The sequence below is a fragment of the Dipodomys spectabilis genome, unplaced genomic scaffold (genome assembly GCF_019054845.1).
Source record: "Dipodomys spectabilis isolate Male_0828 unplaced genomic scaffold, ASM1905484v1 ptg000273l, whole genome shotgun sequence".
In the NCBI taxonomy this organism is placed as follows: domain Eukaryota; kingdom Metazoa; phylum Chordata; class Mammalia; order Rodentia; family Heteromyidae; genus Dipodomys; species Dipodomys spectabilis.
This window is the reverse complement of record NW_024870950.1, coordinates 2,482,334-2,503,010: the sequence shown is the minus strand read 5'-3', so window position 1 is coordinate 2,503,010 and position 20,677 is coordinate 2,482,334. Positions and strand designations below refer to the sequence as shown.

The 20,677-nt window shown below is 44.8% G+C and overlaps 1 protein-coding gene across 1 annotated transcript in view; it reads left to right on the top strand.

The window, feature by feature from the left end:
• The window catches only part of Vat1l (vesicle amine transport 1 like), a 93,356-nt gene that overhangs the window by 30,920 nt on the left and 41,759 nt on the right, over positions 1-20,677 (top strand). The window contains exons 4-5 of the mRNA XM_042700880.1: positions 13,109-13,251; positions 19,591-19,694. Coding sequence (XP_042556814.1) covers positions 13,109-13,251; positions 19,591-19,694 — 247 coding nt within the window. The remainder of the gene's footprint in view (positions 1-13,108; positions 13,252-19,590; positions 19,695-20,677) is intronic.

The following is a 20,677-nucleotide window of genomic DNA, read 5'->3' as shown; positions in this document are numbered from 1 at the left end:
TAAGTTTTTATTCATAAGTCTTAAATCAACGGATGGATTCATTTCAAGATAAAACCAAGTAGCGATTTTTCAATGCCAGTAGGTGTATTTATATACATGATACATCTGTAACATTAAGTATTTGATGCACTTTCCACGCTCAATTTTTTTCACAAGCATGCTGCTGAGGACGTTGAATTCATTATCTTATCTGCGTTCCCCCAAATTCATGAGGCATAGACTATGATCGCCAGGCAATTTTGAGACTTTTTTTTTTTAACTTCGAGTTTTGAAATGGAGCCAGTGACACAGAATCAGATAGTTGGCAAGGAAAGAGGTAAAATCCATAGTGGGAATTTTCCCCCCTCAAAACCAGTGCATCAGTGCACAAATACTAGGTGTGGAAGGAGAAAGGAGACAGCAAATCCGGGTCGACCCATCTGTCCATGGTTTCTCTCTCACCTATTTTTGGAGTGCCAAAGTGGCCTTGCTCCAAACTGTCTTTTGATGACATGTGTTGGCCTCTGAGAGGCGAGATGGACAGAGGGAAGGCAAGGAAGAAATCCTGAGCGATGGATGAGGTAGAGGGTTTGAACCAAGCTGTCCCAGCTCAGAGAGGAAGGCTAAGAACTTTCCTCATCCCACAGCCCCAAGAGAAGGTCAGTTCCACTAAGGTTCCTAGACTGAGCAAATACAAATTTAATTGGCAATCCTTACTTTCCAGACCCCTGATTTCTCCCACAGAGTTCTAAACCTTCCAGGGGATTATTTACGCTAGTGAGACCAAAAGCCTGGATTTGCGGTGATTAGAAGACACGTCCAGTCAGGAGTGCATTAAGGAAGGCAAATATTTTAAGCCCCAACAGCAACAACTGAACAGAGCACTGTTCTCTTGAGCACAGCTCATGATGAGGGAAAAAAATATCTGCACATTTAGTGCAAGGCCTGGGCTCACACCCCCCCTCCCCGACAAGACCAAGTAGAGGCAGGTCTTTGTCACCCTTATACCCCCAGTCACAGACAAATGCAGGTCACAGATGCATGGTCAAAGGACAGAAGAATAGAACTGGAGTATGCTATCATCAGAAGAGTGCCACATGTAGACACAGTTTCATGGTTTAACACAGCTTGTAAACCATCAAGCCAGGGATCGTGTTTGATTTGCCACTACTAAAATACAGTCTTCAAAGCAGAGATAGTCCTCAGCAGGCTCTTTATGATATCCTTTTGTGAACCACAAAGATAGAAATTCCTACTTTCCTATCCCAAATCTCTTTATGAGCCTATGACCATATTATTGCTTACCAGTAGAACTGCCATATAAAAATGTAGGCTGCAGAGCTAAGGTTATAGTTCAGTGCTAGAACACCAGCGTGGCATACAAGAAACCCTGAGTTCTATCCCCAGTACTGCGACAAAAAAAACAAAACTATAAAATAAAATAAAGGGTAAAACCCTAACTCATGAAGTATCTCCTAAAGAAATTAAAGGCAGATAACCAATCTCTATTCAAACATAGACCATCTCTGAAATTCAGCCAGCAGTGGACTAGAGTCCAAGTTAACAATTGTGGACAAAATAGATTCAGATTGCACCTTGTATAATAGTATGCAAAAATATTCACTGCAATATGCCTTATAATTGCATTACAATATAATTGGCTGTAAGACATGGATTGAGTAGAAGGAATTACAGTAGAATTCCATAATAGAATATTTTGCAGCCATTCAAAACATGATGGTGTTAAAACTGTTGTCACAATCCACCAAAAATATTCATAATATAAGCTTAGAGAGAAAAAAATATAATCACAGTGCTATTCACTGTGTTTCCAATTTTGTGGAGAACCAAATGCATTGGTAATCCATAACAGAAACCCAGAACACAATACATCAAATCATGTGGAGGGTTTATCTCTGAGATACGGCAGTACTGTTGGCATTGTATAGATAGATAGTGTCCCAGATTTTCTGAATTTCATTCTTTACAGTGGGCCTGGACACACATTGCGTTCACAGTGATGCTTTTAAAGAAGAGTTTAGCAGAGCTTCAAGTTGATCATGGAGCTGAGGATCATGGCGTGTCACTCTTTGATACCTAATGTGAATCAGGAGAGCTTTTGCATATGTTCAGAGTTTGTGCTGTGCTTGCAGAAATTGTTGCACTCAGTTAGGCCAGGAAATTTTCAGGAGGAAGGATTTGACGGGAATCAGAAACTATGAGTAATTTACCTTGAGTTCTTTTTGGTGAGGGTGACCTCTGAATACTTAGAGGTCAAGTCAGAGGATGTTAGGGAAGCCCTGGAGTTTCCCATCATTGCATCCCAAACCTGGGCTTACTATCTGTCTAAATATAGCGAGTACATAATATATAACAATATGAGTATGAATATATGATCTTATATATATCTTGGCTCACCATATCTATTGGACTGTGCTAGAGAATCCATCCAGTCGCCTTTTTATTTAAGTGTAGGAGATACATTTCTGGCATGGTCCAGTAGACAGTAAGATCTTCCTTAGGCAACAGATTCAATTTAGATTTCTCTTTTCACTCACAGCCCAGGGTACCCACATGCCATGGTGTGCTTTGACTTCTTTCCTGAGAGAAGGCACCAGTAAGAGAACTGTTAATGCATGACACGGTTAGCCTGTGGTTAGTAATGGCAACCTGACTCCCTTCTGTGGTTTTAGTGTTATTATTCTGATTTTTCCGACCCATTCAAATGTGGTACCCCAAATCCTGTCATGCAAGAAATGTTTGGCATAAACAAAGAATTATCTGGACCTGAGGATGCCTAGGTAAATCCCATTATGCCACATTTAAGAGGCTTGTTGCCATTAACTCATTGTCTGCTGAGCACAGTTCCATTTGACAAAGAGCTGAATGGGCTGGACTTGGCCAGTCTGGAAAAGAGAAGGTTCCAGATGCAGGTGGGGCATTGCAAACTTCCAAAGGGCAATGATGAGGGAGTGAGATACACAGAGCCGCTGTTGTGTGAGCCATGCTTCCTTAGAGCCAAACTGGCCACAAGGCACCCATTGGACAGCATTGGGCCTTCTAAACAGAATTGTCCTGCAAATAAATGGGTTAACTTGGGAGGCCATTTGTTGTCCATTTCTACCTTGTTATTATCATCTTAGACATATTATGGGAAAAAGTTAAATCAGAAATCTCCCTCTGCAACAGACACCTTGGAATGGATGACCCAAGAATATCCCTGCATGTTGAGAGACTCTGTGTCTGTGCTCTAAGTGCTCCCCAGGGATCTCCTTCTTGGCCCCCAGTAGGAGAGCTAAGTCTAAGTACCTGGTCCAAGATCTTGTTGGAATGACAGGGAAAGGACTTAATTGTCAATATTGGTGGGACCAGGCCATGTGTTGAGCTCTGTTTATAAGGGCTGTCTCCTTCCTTCTTTCCACCGACCCATAGTATGACAACATGTTCACACATGTGTAGTTTTGTATTTACTCACTTATTCATTCATTCATTCATTCATTGTTCCTCTCCATGTTGAGTGAATACCTTCAATGTGCCTGGCATTGTGCTGGGGCTTCAGATAAAAGGTGACTAATGATCTGACGTTGGTGGCATTGTTTAAGGAGGGAAATAACTTGTCAAACAATCTTAAGAGTGAAATAAGAGCCAGGCAGTGAGGTTCTACCTCACTCCCGTAATTCTAGATACTTCCAGGGCCTGAGATCTAGAAATTCATGAGACTTATTAATCTTCAGAATAACCAGCAAAAGAGTTGGACTAGAGGTATTGCTCAAGTGGTAGAGCACCAGCTTAGCAAGTATGAGGCCCTGACTTCAACACTCCCAGTATGGGAAATAAATAAATGAAGAGTTAAAATAGGGCTGGGGATGTAGCTCAATGGTTGGAGCACTTACCAAATGTGTACAAGGTCCTGGGTTCAATCCCCAGGATTGAACCAAAGGAAGTCAGCAAGAGGGGAATAACTTAACTCTTGTTGCATGCACAAAGAAAGCCAGTTAAGTTTGAAAGTGTTTCACTATGAAATGGCTAGATAATATGTTTTGGACACATGACAACTCCTACAAGAGCAGACCTGAAGATAGGGAGGTAGAAAGGTGAAATGACCATGAGCAGCCGCCAGTCACAATGGTTGCGCCTGTCTGGGGACTTGTCTGGGTCAACTCTGTTCCCTACATGACTGACCCATAAACTACACTGATCTAGAGTCTAGTGTCACCTTCCAGCTGGGATGGGCCCTAACCTTCCACCTCAGTGGTGAGATTTGACGTCCCGTAGTCCCTGTGTGTGATCTCTGTGAGCTGGCAGGAACAGAGCAGTGGTGGGCGTTTGAGAAGCTCACCCCCAGAGTGGCCACCTTCAGATGCCATTGTTGATCACATCAGAGGGTGTAGCAGCAAAGGTCAGACACCTGCCCTAAGAGTCCCGGTTAATGAGATGATGCCTTTCTCCAGCCTAGTCTCCCCCAGTGGGGTACCTGCGCCGTTGCACATCAGTTCGCCAATGCCTGTGTTTAGTGAGATGGCAGACAGGAGTCAGGGAGGTGAGCTTCTACTTTGTAAGCTTTGAGCCCAGTCCTGCATGAGCCTCTACCCGCCTAACTCTTAACTCTCTGAGTTACCTGGTGAGGTAGACTCAATTATCCCCATGGTTAGATACAGCTCTCAGTCAGATTGAGTAGGCTGAGGTCTCTCCAGAGATGAGCAGTAGATCTAAGCATCAGAATTGAAGGAGAGAACCAGTGAGGGTTCCTATGGCTCTAAGATGGACTTAGGACCCTGTTTACCTGGACGTGCAGTTTATGCCAACTGAGCAAGGAAAATAAATAGCATTCCCTTCACTGTCAGAAAGAGTGTCAGTTTGGACAATCAATTGTAGAGTTTACACGGTCACCTGACCTAACGGTAGTTCAAAAACACCTTTTTTGTATGTGGTTGAAAATGGACTATTTGTAAAAACCACAGCTTCAAACTGGGTACAAATTGTAATTTGGCTGGAAATGGAAATCCAGCATCCAGCTAGGCAGTTGCAGTCATCCAGGAAATCTCACTAGATCTGCCCTGAGGAAGACAGCCAGCCTGGAAATGGCCTGACCCTCGGTGATTTAGAGCCTCAGGAAGGGGACTTGGCCATCTGCTGGGATGGGTCAGGAGCCTAGAACATGCTTCTGGAGTCCACCTCGGGTGAAAAGGCCAGTTAGGAGCTCCGGGCTGTCCTGTGGCCCTCGTCACTTTGCTGATGAGAGATGCGAGAGTCCATGGGATCCCCGCAAGGGGAGATTATAGAGCAGCCATGCGCATCTGGTCAGGCTGTGCCACTGCACAGAAATTTACTCAAATCTTGGAGAGAAGCGAGGAGTGGCTCCATTCCTGTTGCCAAAGCTGGAGACAGATGATGTGGGGTCGAGTCTTGTCTCTGCTACTGCTGTGAGACTTGGAGGCAGTTTCTCTGTGCTTCATTTCCTTCATCTGGAAAATGACTTTGAACAAGTACCTGTATAACAGAGGCCATGCTAAAGACTGAGTTTTATTTATAGAGCTGGGTATCCTGCCCAGAACTCCATCAGCTCTCTACAGCTGAGGCTGAATGGATCCATGTATCTAGAGCCTTCACTTCTCTGTCAGTGCATGGACTCCACCACTGCTGAAGGAGTACAGAGTAGACTGGGTGAGAGAGAGGTGGGTATTGACCATTGCAGTCATGTGACAGAGCAGAGGTAGGACTGCCAAGAGACCAGATCCAGAGTGTCATTGAGGCCTCGGGAGCAGGAAGGCTCAACACTTCCATGCTTGGAGAGCTCCGGCTCCTGATAATGGGGCCGGGGGCTTAATTTCTCCTCTTGTATCTCTGAGTCACAGAAATCCATGTTAGTCATGCTGTGATTGACAGGATCCCACACACCAAACCCACGTGCTGTGACATCAACCTCAGTGAGACACGGAGGAAGGAGAGGGTTACTGGGCCATCAAAGAGCAAGTCAGAGCAGGAGGCTTCGGTGATGCCATCGGGTCTCTGCCTTCACTGTACGTCTAGAGCCCCTCTTCCCAGGGGACTTAGAAAGTGGGTGCTAATCACCATGCCCTGCTCCGGCTTGAAATAAAGCACACACTCATCGCAGATTGTGGGTGAGCACTGTGGGAGCTCTCTTCTAATTGCCACAGGGTGAGGCTGGTTCTCACCGGCCGGTCTCATCCTGAGCTGCATCTGCATCCCCTAGGAAGTTGGTTCAACCCCGATGTCAGGGCCTCTACCTTGAAGCTGCCCGAGAACCTGCATTTCAACCCATTGTTCCATAAAGACAAGGCTGATCTGGACACAGTGCATAAGCATTGATGCTCTGGCCCATGTGAATAAAAGAGAAAGAGAGGAAAACAAAGAAGACCCTATCTACCATATCTTCTGAATGTATCTACTGCTTGTTTGGATTAAAAAACCAAAAACATAGGTGCTAGTGGCTCATGCTTATAACCCTAGCTACTCTGGAAGGCTGAGATCTGAAGATCCCAGTTTCAACACCAGCTGAGGCAGAAAAGTCCCTGAGAGGCTCTTATCTTCAGTTAGCCATTAAAAATGCCAGAAGTGGATGGAGGTGTTGCTAAAGGTAGAAGGACAGCCTTGAGAGTGTAGGGCCCTGAGTTCAAGATTCATTCCTGGCATAAAGGAAAAAGTTGTCCAGATTTATATCTTAAACACTTGAAAAATGCCTGTTTCTCACCCTTCTACCTTGACCGCCTCCCCCCTCCGCCAAGTTAGAATGAGTGCAGGTGTAGGTCACTAGCTTTCCAGTGACAAACAAGACAGGAAAAATAGAACATTCCTTGCTGCCTGAGATGGTAGGTTACAGGAATCAGCTTGCACCGTGGCGATTTGAAATTTCCTGTTTTTACAGCCACTAAGTCAACTGCATGGTTGAGCCAGGCAAACGATAGCATTCATCTGAAAAAAGAAAAAGATTCTGACCCTGTGTCAGAATCCCAGTGTGGGAGGTGGTATTGTCATAAACAAAGCAAACGGCTGGTGCAAATAGTCCAATGATTAGATTTTACGATCGCGTGCCATTGTCTTGTGTGGCTGGGAGTGCTTTAGTGCATTGATAAAGATGGAGAGAAACACAACTAAAAATCTTTTTTTTTTTTAATTTTTGGAGAAAAAAAAAATCCCTCATTATTTCCTCCATGAATTCTTCTGGTGCATTCTCCAGCTCCGCCTGCTGATGGATTGCCGTCCTTTGACCATGCTAGTGGTCTGTGGTTTCCATGAGCTGTGGAAACAAGTGTTTGGATAAGATAAACAGAATTCTTTCAAGTGTATAGAAATGGGCACGTCTGCAGTAGAACTATCCTTTAAAAAGAAAAAAAAAAAACCAAACTTTGGATACTGAGCCAACTCTTGTTGTCTTAGAGAGCCTGCCTCAATCACAAGGCCTATTTGAGCCCCAGTAACTTGGCCCCAGGAGAGTCCTTTCTGTTTCTACCTCATTTCCTGCTACCTTAATGCATGCCTTTGGTGTGCCGCAGATGCGCAGATTCCTAGTGCACCCATGGGTCTTATCAGTGGTTGAAATTGGGGCTCTTGTCTCCATGGCTTAGGTATGCCATTGTACTTTCAATAGGACATTTATTTTATTAGTATCTGTTGCCTCCATTAAGATGCATGCTCAGAAACACAGCCATAGCCACATGATGATGGAGGGGCGGCAGAAGGAGACTGAGAGTCAGAGGATGCTCAGGAATCAGCCAGGAGAAAAGACAGGGGAAAGATTTGGTGGCCATGGTGGCAGCACAGACCAAGGTACTATCAAGAGAGGCAGAGAGGAGCTTCGGAAGAACTCTGGGTCTTTTTCTGTGGGGCCAAAGCTCCACTTCTCCCATGAGATGAGAAATCAACATTGTAGAGTGAGTCTCTTTGAGTGGTGCATGAGCAGCCTCTTGTTTAGTTGAACCCCCGATACCAAATGCTGAATCTCAGTGTGCTGTCTTAAATTCCCATTTAGTGGGTGATGAGAATTTCTGCTGGGCTCGATCCCAGTTCCCAAATGGTTATAGCTAAAGCCTGCCAGTATTCAGTACTTCATGTGGGCCAGGCAGTGTGTGAGCCTTCATAGGAATGCAGCTGTACCTCTAACCATTTGTCTACCATGCTTGGCTCTTCTGTAAGTAGATCTTACTTGAAACTGCTTGTCTGTCATTAAGAGTTATATAAGGACCCAGAGTAGCTGTAACAACTTTCCCCAGGTTTCCTGAGGTCTCTGGTCTGGTTCTCCAAGCCCCAGAACATAGATCGGGCTGATAGAAATGTGGCTGTAAATCTCTCCAAAGATATTATCATGAAGCCTTTCACACCAAGTCTGGGGACACCTGCATTTCCTTACCATGCTGGTTCCCAGCTCAACAGCCTGAGTGCTCATAGGGACAGATAGGAGGACGATCTGAGTGTGACTTTAGAGTCAGGGACACTGGCTTTTAAAAGCCCTTTTTTGTTTTCACCATCCCCATTATAAATGGGTATATATGGGCAGCTAAAATATGACTGAAAAGGTGTGTTGAGGACTTGTGGTGCCATTTAGCATTGGGCCTTACTCATCGTGGGATGAAAGACGCACAGCTCCTTTTCCAGTGTACTCTCAGCCATTGAGAAGAGAATGGGGCCTTCGTGCGGAAGCTCACTCACGAGGGAAGGGAAGGCAATGAAAACCAGCACATCTCTCTCCCCCTGTGCTGCAACCTTGGGGCAAAGGGATGGCCTTGTTCATTTCATGTCCTGGGTCTGCAGGTTCATTGCGAAATACTTTTTACTGAACATTCATTCCATCTTCCCCAAGTAGTTATCGAGTGTATGGTATTTACTAGGCAAGAAGGAGAAATGAGAGTAAACAGCTGGAAGTGGGGGAAAGGGTACAGATTTTCTATAACTGCAAGGAAAGCTCTTTAAATACCGAGCATTATTTACTATTAAGAAAACTCACTGAGGGCTCCTACTGCCTGTACTGGAAGGCTGCAGATAGATGTATTCTGAGTTTGTGTTTCCCAAGCAGTGCTTCCGTGGCATGAGTTATATCATCACTATAGTCCTAATTGTCTATTATTAATTAAATACTACATGCCATATATTAATTGAATATATAATTAGCTGGTAATTATATATTAGTATATTAATAATTACATAGTATAATAAGTAGTCATAATGCCATATTACTGTGTAATATGTAACAATATAAATTATAACTAAAATGATTTATGATAATTATATATTATATACCACATTTATAATTATATTATTAATTTATAATTTATATATAATAAATACTAATTGTATGTGCACATGATACCAACATACACAAATTATATGTGATTCTGGTTTTATGCGATCATATAATACATGCTCTACATATATATTTATGTGATACTTATATGCCATATGAGAAATATAGCATATGCTATATGAAATAATTTAGAGGCACATTTGCTTATTTCAGTTAACAACAGGCACATACGTTGGCTTCATGAGATACATAACAGAGCCAAAAACAAATCTGAACCACCTAATGGCATTGTAACCGTTGAAACATCATGGTATCATCACCCATTGCTTATATTTCTGTGGTGAGTCCTGTATAAACCAACTTTGTGAGCCATAGAAAAGTACAGAACAGGATAAGTGACTGTGTTATCCATGGGAATAAACCCTACTGTAAAACAGTATGCTGTGGTACCCAGGGAGTGGCCTTTCAATCTCGTGATAGGCTGAATCAGGTGATTAGTCTCTGCGCCCAGGTTTGCAGGTGCACACAATAATGCTACACAGTGATGAAGTCACCAAACGAAGCGCTTCTCAGAACGTGCCCCTACCATTAAGTGGCACATGACTGTATGTTAGCAACCCTCTCTCTCTCCCTCTCCCTCCCTCTCTCCCTCTTTCCCGTGAGTATTTCCCTCCTTAAAATGGAAATGGTCAAGTTCCGCCTCTGTGAGAGGTGGCATTTGCTAATGAAATCTATGCTTCAGTGGAGCAAGGGAAGTTCTCTTATACTGTTGATGGGAATGTAAATTAGTATAGCACTTATGAAAATAGTAGAGCAGCTTCTCAAAAAAAAAGGCACAAAAACTAGACATAGAATTGCCATATGATCCAGCAGCTCCATTAAAAGGATTGAAATCAATATATGGAAGTCCCATCTGTCCTCCATCAGGATGGTATTCACAGTGTCTGAACTGTAGACTCAACCTAGATGCCTATCAATGGATGAATCGATTTTAAAAAGTGTTACATATACAAAATGGAAAAATAGGCTGGGAAGGTGGCTCAGTGGTAGAGTGCTTGCCTTGCATGCATGAGGCCCTGGGTTCGATTCCTCAGCACCACATAAGCAGAAAAATATCCAGCCATAAAAAGAACGATATAACTGAGCACTGATGGCTCATGCTTATAATCCTAGCTGCACAGGAAGCTGAGATCTAAGGATTGAAGTTTGAAGCTAGCCTGGGCAGGAAAGTCTGTAATAAACTGCTCAGCCAGAAGTGGTGCTGTGACTCAGTTGGTAGAACCCTAGCATTGATCCAAAGAAGCTCAGGGACAGTGTACAGGCCCAGAGTTCAAGCCCCAGGGCTGGCCAGGAAGAAAAAAAAAAAGAATGAAATTCTACTATCAGCAGCGACATGGATGGAATGGAAAGACATTAGTGAAGTGTGTCACACAGAAATGAACCCTAAACCAAAAGCACTGGTATCCTCATAAGAGCACAAAATTTGGACAAGGAACTGTTATAGAGAAGAGATGAAAGGAGAAAGGTAGATACCTCCAAACCAAGGAAAGAGGCCCTGGACAGGTTTTTCCCTCTCTCCCTGTAGAACAAACTAACCCTGCCTATACCTTAGTTTGGTCTTAGAGTTCCCACATGGGAGAAGAGGTTTCTATGTTAAAGCAACCTAGCTGTGGCACTCTAGCAAATGCATTCAGAGAACAGCTCATTTGGAGATGATTGTGAACCTTGTTTTGGATCTGTTGAGTTTCTGTATTGTTTTGGGGACAGCCAGGTAGAGTTACATGCCAAAATGGCAGCCATGTGTGAAGACATGGGAAGTAGTAATAAGGGCATAGCAGTCGCCTCCAACATTGTCATCTTATAGCACATCTTATAGACTTAGATAGACTTATAGAGGAGAATGAAGAATTGTCCTGTTTGCCTGAGGACAGACAACAGAAAGGAGACCGCAGGATATTAGAACTAATTTCTAATTTCCTGCCCCAGTACTAACAAAGTTAGCTCAAGCCCTGCAATTATGCAGCTGGCATTCATTAATGTATGTAAGGCCAATGAGTTTTAAGGATTTACTACATCAGTTACTGGGATTTACACTCACTAAGAAGGATAGACTCCTCTTTGTTCTACAAAGTCTGGGATAGAAAACTTAAGCAAATATCAAAACTATTCTTAGCACAGAGACCCATCGCCTGTCCGGTCTTAGTTTCACATCTATGTGTTGGCCCCCAAGGGACTGTGCCAGTGACATGTCTATTTAAGACATGAAAGTCTACTTAGCTGAAATGTCCAAGTAAGTTGGCAGCACAAAATAATAGAAAATGGCACTGGCTCAAATCAGAGTTCTCCTTTGAAAACCTGCGGGCGGGCTTCTTGCCTTTTCTGGGTGTCCTCTCTGTCATCTATAAAACAATAGGGAGATGCACAGGACAGTCTTCCACCTGTGACATCCTGTGAGTCCCTCCAGGTTGCCTCTAATTGCAATCCATCATAAGATAACATTTCCATAAATTGACCTGCCAACCGGAATTATCCACCATATTGAAGACATGAAAATAAGAGGAGAGGCAGAAATGCACATGGCAGATGGCTTTGGTAGGATAATTTCCCCAAATGAAATGCCGGAAAGAGATGGTGGTTTTGGAATGCATCTTCATTAAAAACAACGTGGTTTTTACTGGAAGATTTAAGAACACATGTGGCCGCAGTATTGCATCCAGTATCCTGAATTTCCACCATATTGGAAGAGGGCACAGAAAACGGCACTTATAATTTCCCCCTAGACCATTTCATATTTAAGACCTCTTATTGATCTTTTCTTTATATGCCAGAGCACCTTCATTCAGCCCCAGAGATAATAAGCTCCTAAGGGGAAAGATAATGAAGATTTATCAAGTCCCTGTTGAGTATCACATTTTTGTACCCGGTCCTTGACTTATACAGAGGGCTGCTGGGTATGCTGAAGGCTGCTTGCTGTGAGGTTCTGCCACAGAACATCCTAGGCCTAGTGGAATAAGCCAGATGTGTGCAAGGGTTACTGTAGCCCTTCACCAACCCCAGGGTGGGGATAGTTGGATAAATACTGAAGCTTTGTCATCTCTTGGTTGGAATAACCCTGAGGTGTAGCTGCACCTTCTCATGGAAGTCCTCAGAAGAAGTAAGCTCCAGTTGCCCATGGGGGGGTGTGGGCTTGATAACCTTTATTTGTTACCTTCTTCTTTGGTCTTAATACCAAGCTATTTTCTGAGACAGGGCCTGGTGGTATACATCAGTAATCCCAGCTAACTTGGGAGGCTGAGGCAGGAGGATTAACAGTTCAAGGCCAGCCTGGGCAAATTCAGGAAGATCCTATCTCAAAAAAATGAAAACAGAAGGGCTGAGGGTGTGGCTCAAGTGGTGGAACATTGCTTAGCAAGTGCAAGGCCCTGAGTCCAAGTCCCAGGAGGGCACATGTAAAAATAGTTCAGTCTCTTGCTGAGGTTGTTTGATTTCTGGTGAGTTTTCTCGGCACCAGTGGCTTTTACCCAAGACAGGTTTCGTTGCGATGCTGCAACGTGTGTACACATTTTTGGCTGTTACAGTCAGAAAAATGAAGCTGCAGTTGGTGTGTAGCAGAAGCTGGGAAGAGTGCTGAGCATTCTGTAATGCACAATCGATACACCACCAAGATTGACCCAACCTGACACATGTTCATAGTGCTAGAGCTGAAAGCGCATCCTACCTCCGACAGGACTGGTAGTGCGTGAGATAATGAAGATTTATTGAGGGTCTGTGAAATGTGCATTCTGTCTCAGACCATTGACTTGGGTCAGCTGACACCTCATTTAACTTACTGGCTCTTGGGTGTGACTCACCTGTTCATGTCATCTGCAGGGTCAAGCTGTGGCTCAGCTGTGCTCCACTGTCCCCAATGTGACTGTCTTTGGGACCGCTTCTACTTTCAAGCACGAAGCAATCAAAGACTCCGTGACTCACCTGTTTGACAGGAATGCAGACTACGTACAAGAAGTGAAAAAGTAAGGCGTTCATTCCGGTCAGCACCAGGCCGACCCTGTCTCTTCTCTCAACCAATCATAGCATGTGTTTAAAAGATGGCTAACAGCCAGCGTGCCATTGGCTCACGCCTGTCATCCTAGCTACTCAGGAGGCTGAGATCTGAGGATCTGTGTTTTGAAGCCAGCTGGGTTTGAAAGTCTGTGAGACTCTTTATCTCCCAGGAACCACAAAACAGCCAGAAGTGGAGCTGTGGCTCAAGTACTAGAGTGCCAGCCTTGAGCCCAAAAGCTCAGGGATAGCTCCCTGAGGTGAAGCCCCAGGACCAGCAAATAAAAATGAATGAATGAATAAATAAATAAATCAAGGCTAACAGTAGTAATAATGATAAACATCTGTTGTCATCCCCACAGAACCAAGCAATTAAGTAATTAAGTAACTTACAGAGTGAATATGTGGAAGTTTTGTTAGCTATTGCTAGTCTTAACCTCTAGACCTTTCTTTCCCATCCACTTGTAAACAGCTCAAGTTGGATAATCTTCTGTAAGGAAATTCAGGGACCCACCAAGCTCTTGATGAATTCCGGTTCCGCTCTTGTCTAGGGTCTTAGGGTCTTTTGCTTGTGGTTGGCTGGAAGTTCAGGAATGGAAGGATTTTATGTGTTAGTCCCAGAATGAATACACACACATCGTGCTCAAATGTGATTGCTTGTGCTCAGGCCCTTGGCCACCTTACTGGAAGCAGTCTTGGGGACAGCTTCATCTTGCTGTGTGCAGATAGCACATGGAGGAGCCTAGGTGTGAACCAGGCATTCTGACTTAGATGCTCACATGCTTACTCTACACAGAGTACTCTTCTGAAGAGTGAGGCACAGGCTATGGTTACCACAGGAAGAACAGAGCTAGAAGCAGGGTGCTCTAGGAACGGTCTTCACTCCAGCTCCTGTGCATGGAGCTTACAATTTAAAAAAAAACCACATAGTGCAGAGCATGAATTGATTGGCTCTTTTGATGTGTGCTCTGGTAGAGAAAGGCATGCTCTCACCAACCATATGATGCTTTGAGCCTAATGTTGAAGGGTGTGTTTACCCAATGCAAAGAGTACTTTGGACTAAGGAAATGGCATGTGCCAAGGCTCTGGGGGCCAATTCAGCACTCTGAAAGGAGGTCAGGCAAGCTGGAGGCAGGAAGATGTGAGGAAGAGGGTCAGGATATCAGGAGATGGCTGCTCTTCTGTAAAAATGATGTCTTCCTCCTGCCTCCTCCACTTCCTTTTCCCCTCAGCCCCTGGCCAGCCTTGGCCTGCTTGCTCACTCCTGGATTACCGCTGTCTGGAAAGCAGACAGCAGCAACATCTGAACCCACCTCTCCTGGTACCTTCCCTCAAATGTGACTTCCCATGGCTCCTTGAGGTTTTCAGTAGAGAGGCTAGGATTCGACTACAAATGACCAGGATGCTGTGAGCATGATTTTAGCGTCTACCCAAGAATCCTCCCCTTAGGAAACAGCCCAGATTTAAGCTTAAAGCTGCAGGTACCAACCTGTCTGTCGCAGAGCCAAGCTCTGTGTCTGTGTCATATTTCTGTGTCATCAGTGCTCAGTGGATGTCGACAGTAAATTGCAGCCTGGCCCCTAAGTGGAAGTTCCAGCAGCCAGCAGCCATCACCGACAGAAGAAACTGTGATCGAACACGCTGCCCCCACATGCTAAAGTATTATGCAGCCCCTAAAAATGACCATTAGAAAGACAGTGTGGAAATTTCTTTTAAAAGAATTTATCATAGTAAGGGGGATACAGGCAGAATGCCAGTTTCCATCCCATTGCAATGACGGCTTTGTGCAAATTCTCAGTGCATACGGACATAAAGCCAAAGCAAAATATCCACGTGCTAACATGCAATCAGCATGTTATGCAGAGCAATTTCTGTTTGCCTTTGGATTACAGACATAGCTCCACGTACAGCAAACAAGAAGATAATGAAATAAACCTTACTGAGATGAAAACTCTCTTATAAACCAATTGATCCTTAATCATCTTTTGAATGCACGCTTGGCCTGGAGCCATACATCATAAGAGGAACAGAGAAATAATATTTACAACAATGCAGACTTAACCTTTACATCTAGACACTGTCCATCTCTTTGAGAGAAAACAGATAATGCGGTAACAAGAGAGTTAGCAACATCAAGTCCTGCACACCTGACTACAAATAGGACTTGAGAAGTAAGAGATCAGAGAGAAGGTCACAGCAAACAAACCCCTAGGGGGCACTAGAGAGATAAGGAAGGTGTTACTGCTGGGCAAAGTGTCTCAGCAAGGGGAGCTGAGATTGGCAAGGCAGGTAAGATGTTGGCCTCCTCCTTCTTTGTCAAAAACTTGCTGAGACTATGATATGTGCAACTCACAGTTCTGAGTGAAAAGAAAAAAAATCCTCATTTCACAGAGGCTGAAACTGAGACTTAGAACCCAGTTGTACCACCGAGATGAGTTTATGAATTCCCTGCCAATCCCTATTTTGGTTACTTACTGAGCTGCAAGGATACCTCCCATACCTGGATGATGGTGATGTTTTCACAGGGGCAAACCAATGTCACAACTCACTGGATTGCACACTTAACATTTGTGTAGTTTATTGCATCTACAGCTGTGTTTGCAAAGCATGTATCTGAAATTTCAGCTGGTGGTAAGTGGTGCACAGCATGATGTGAGATCTTGGTCATTCATTCATTCATTTATTCAAGTATCATTGATATTTCTTTATTTACCACACAGACACATCAATGAGCCTGAAACACAGATACCTATGTTCGGAAATCCAAAGTTGTAGAGACAGCTCAATGAGCAAGATAGTGGGGTTCACCCTCAAGAGGGGGGTACTGGGCACCTGGGGTTCCAGGCAAGCAACATCAAACAGAAGCCCAGATGATACAGGGGAGCCCAATTTGGGCCTTACAAATATTGGGGCTTGAACTCAGGGTCTGGATACTGTCCCTTAACTTTTCTATTCAAGACTAGCGCGCTAGCGCTTGAACCACACCTCTGCTTGTGGCTTTTTGCTGGTTAATTGGAGATTTAAAAAAAAATTTATGGGCTTTCCTGCTTGGGTTGGCTTTGAACCACGGTTCTAAGATCTCAGCTTCCTGAGATGAGGAGGTTAGGATTGCAGGCCTGAGTCACTGGTCCTGTCTTCATTTTACAAAGAAGACATTGTCCTTTCAGAGAAGGGAGCCAAGGTGTAGCCTGGTCCTGAGGGTGTCCTGATAAGGAGAGGGCTGGTATATATCAGGCCTTCTAGAGTCCATTCTATGAGTTGTAGAAAGCTTAGCAGCAGTGTTAGTCCTCACTCATTTGTTTATGAAGTAGCGCCCACCCAACCCCCAAGACCTGACAGTGCACACTGCAGCCTGGTATGTCCCAATCCTGGAACTGGCAGAGCTGCTCTGACCCTGAGCTGCTCATGACATCTCCTGTGCCTGTGTCGATAGATATCCCTGGACCCCACCAATCTGTCCAATTACGCTGGACCAGATGCGTTTAGCTAGAAACAGAGCCCCTGACAAGGCTCCTCGAAGTCCCGACCTGGAGTTCAAATTGGATGATGTCAGTAATGGAGTCAGCAATGCCGATCTGAAGCAGAGAGAAAGAAGAGTCTATGACAAAACAAGATAGATCTAACCACAGTGTGCAGGTTGAGGGGGAGAGGAACACCTCAGTCAGGGGAACCAGCAAATCAGGGGAAAAAAAGGCCAAGCCACTGGGAGTTTGAAAGAGCATGAGACACAGTGACCCATGACACTGCAAGCAAGACTTCTTCATACTGGGATCAGGCGGTGGATCAGCGGTGGGGCGTCGGAAGTGATGATGATGTCCTTTACATGCCATAAACACAGCAATAGAGCAAGGAAAGGGGGGAGATGGGGCATGGATCTGGGGCACAAGAAGCACTTGCCCATGGTGTACCAGTTCTAAAAGATGGAGAAACAGACTAGACAGAGCCAGGCTGGTTACCACCAAGCCCCTGCAGGGAAACACCCTGCTCTTTGTGGGAGGATTCCACTCACTCAAATGCCCAAATCTCAGACTTAGGTCAAAGGTGAGGCTGAGGGTGTGAGCTCCAAAAACCAGACACCATCTCTACCTCCTTCTCTTCTGTACCCCGAGTGCCTAGAAGATAGTGGGTGCTTACTAAACTACCAGGGGAAATGAATGAGACTCAAGTCACCTAGAGACACTAGTGAGACAGAGATCTAGAAAAGATTTTCTGGAGTGATGTGGCTGAGTACCCACGGAAGCCATCAGTAGTAAGCATTCAGTAAGAAGCCTACTGTGTGTCATTGTCATGAGAATCCTACTATGTGCCAGAGATGAGCAGATATAGGAGACAGGCAAATCCTTAGGTAAAAAAGGGACACTCAGAAGGAGCAAGGGGAGCGAAGGGTCTAAGTGGACTTTACTAAGAGGAATTCACTTCCTGGCAAGGTGGAAAAGGTCTCTCAGTACGGACTGTTGGGGGATCTCTACTCTAGCACATTCTTCCTTGATCTGTTCAGGTGGGAAGCAAGGGTAAGATTTATCCCACAGCGGCCAGAAGTAGCTGGGCACAAAGGAAGAAGCCACACAAAGATCTTGGGTCAGGAATTCCAAAATATCTCACTGCTGAATTATGCCCAGAGCTGGGGCTATCCATGTTTGCTTTCTAAATCAGCGGAGATTCGTGGCAGCAAGGAAAGCAGACATCCAAACCACGATGCTTGGGCCTCACCCTCTCTATGTTCTGCATTGACGTCATTGTCAGACACTCCTAGATATGGGAGGTGAGTGAGCCAGGAGGGTAGCCGATACCTCTACTCGGTCAGCTGGCTCGGCTGGTGATTCTCAGGCTTTTTCACCATGGGTGTAGTGGCTGATGGACTGGAACTGGGTGCTATTGAGGTGTAAACTCAGGGCTTTGTACTTGTTAGCCTGCTGCTCTACCACCGCCATCTAGCCATGTTCTTTACTGCTCAGTTTTGAGATGGGATCTTGCTCCCAGATCTTGATATACACTGTGGTGCCTGAATTTCACTGGGGTAAAGATGAGGCTAGAAAAATGAAGGTTTTTGCTAAGACAAGATTATCTCACACACACGGACAGAACTGGGAAATGCTACTCCTGTCTGAGCACAACAGGGCCAGCCTGTTTAACAGGGAATCTCCATGGGCTGAGTTCCTTCCTTCCCATCTCCCAAGCCTCCCATTCTTTAGTCCCTCTACGATATCGTCTAGAAGCAGCAAATGTCTGTCAAGTGGATTGAGGGAGACCATCAATGGGTAGATAAATGAATAGGACGATGATTGTTCGGTCTCTCCAGTGGAGTACAAAAGTGGATTCTCTCTATGACACTCTTCCATCACTGAAGGAAGTACTTCTCTCTTTACTCCTTCACCGTAACATTCAGTTTTAGTTTGTCCCAAGAGGCTGTACAAAGAGAAGTCTGAAAGTTAGATCTCTCGGGGCCTGCCCCACTGGGCTAGCAGCCAGTAAAGAGCAGGAAATGCTGAGTTCTCGTCTCCTTCACCACCGATGAGTCATTTTCAGCACTTTGGACAGAGCCTGAACCATCTCTTAGCTCTGCCTTTAGCTGTTAACTAATGTGCTGAATGATTGCTGTGCCAAGCCTGGGACCAATGTTTTTTTTGTTGCCTCATTTCATTCTTACCACAAACCAAGGAACCACTTTGACAAGGAAGGAGTTAGAGCTCAGAGAAGTAGAGTGAGGCAGAGAGATAGAAACTCAGGCCCTCTGAGTTCAATGCCTGAGTTCATTCTCCCCACGCTCCTCCTCAGTACTTGCTGTCAGACAAAGGCTTGGCTGTCCCCGGCCTTGTGACATCCTTATATAACCAGTTCCTGGCTCAGGAGGATATTTTGACTTTACGTTGGCCTGGGAGTAGTAGGCACTCAGTGGAAACTGTGCTTCTATTTTTTGAACTTGGGTCTCTCACCCCGATCCCATCCGGTGGTCTAGTGATATACAGTGTGATTTTTCTCCCATGATGCTGTGCAGCCTCGGCCAATCACAACTTTCCACTTAAGAAATCAGGAGCTAATGGCTGCAGTGCACCGTGCTGCTGACCTGCGTTGAGGTGGGGTCTGCGAACTCTTTTCCGTTTGCCACAGGCCTCTCGGGATGGACCCACATAGTAAGGCAAGGCAAGGGGTGTGTGTAGCTGGACTTTGGAGATAAACCTCCCTCCAAGGCCTCTCCAGGAGCTCTGCCATTCCTATTCTGGAAGTCAAGTGATGGGACACAGGGAAGGAAAGGGCTGTACTCCTTGGTTTCTGACATCCGACAGCATTTTGCTTTTCTTCCCTCCATTCAGGATCTCTGCTGAGGGCGTGGATGTTGTGTTGGACTGCCTGTGTGGGGACAACACTGGCAAGGGTCTCAGTCTTCTGAAACCCCTGGGGACCTACATTTTATATGGTGAGTGTGCATAGAGGGGCAGGGTGAGTCACAGGGGGCACTTGGCTCCAAAACCAGAAATGGTGTGGATACATTGGGGGTGTAGGACTGGAGATTGATAATTTCAGTCTGTGTTTGGGTGAAGGCAGGGCCACACCAGTGTGGTCAATGAGAATGAGTAGAACCTTTAAGGGACTTGACCTCCGGAAGGTGGAAAATACTAATGGCTTTGAAGGAAGCCACTAGATGGGGGCCAGTGAATGGGATACAAGAGTTGGTGAAGTTGCAGAAAACAGACACCACCCACCCCTTTTTCTCTCATCTACTCCTGAATATCCCAAGGAAGAGGTGAGCCCTGGATTAGCAGTCTATTTCTATTTCTGCATACATGTCTATTCCTGTCTCTGCTCACCTGTCTGTCTCACATGCTTCTATTCGCTTGAGTGTGCAAAAGATTTATGAAAACAAGTAGGAGTAATTTTCCAAGCTAAACCAAGACTGGAAACCTTTCTTTTCCTCTTCTCTTCCTTGTCCACCATCCTAGGCAGGCAGCTCATTTGCATATCAGCCTGCACAATGTCAGAAAAGACACAGATAAGCCAGAGTCATATTCTACAGTGAAATGATACCAGAGTGATCTGCCATTTGAAATTCTTGGCACCTCACTGCCCCACAGGCACAATGGAAATTGAGCCTTAACTCTGAGTAACTGAGAAAGAAAATCCTTCTGCTATTAGCTGTAGAGCTTATAAAAGACATATTTGATGGCTATAAATAGGATTTTTTTTGTCATCATCAAATCACTGTAACAAAAAAAAGTTGAGCTTACCACACTTGGGAACCATTTCATTGCTGGGGGTGTTCTGATTGTTTCTATCCTGACTGTGTGCTTTTCCTGGAGACTGGACACATTAATTATTGAAAAGAGAACCTAAGAAGTCAGTGGACATTGTTCGGATGTCGGATATGACTAACAAAATGTGGATGGACCATTGATTCGTCCT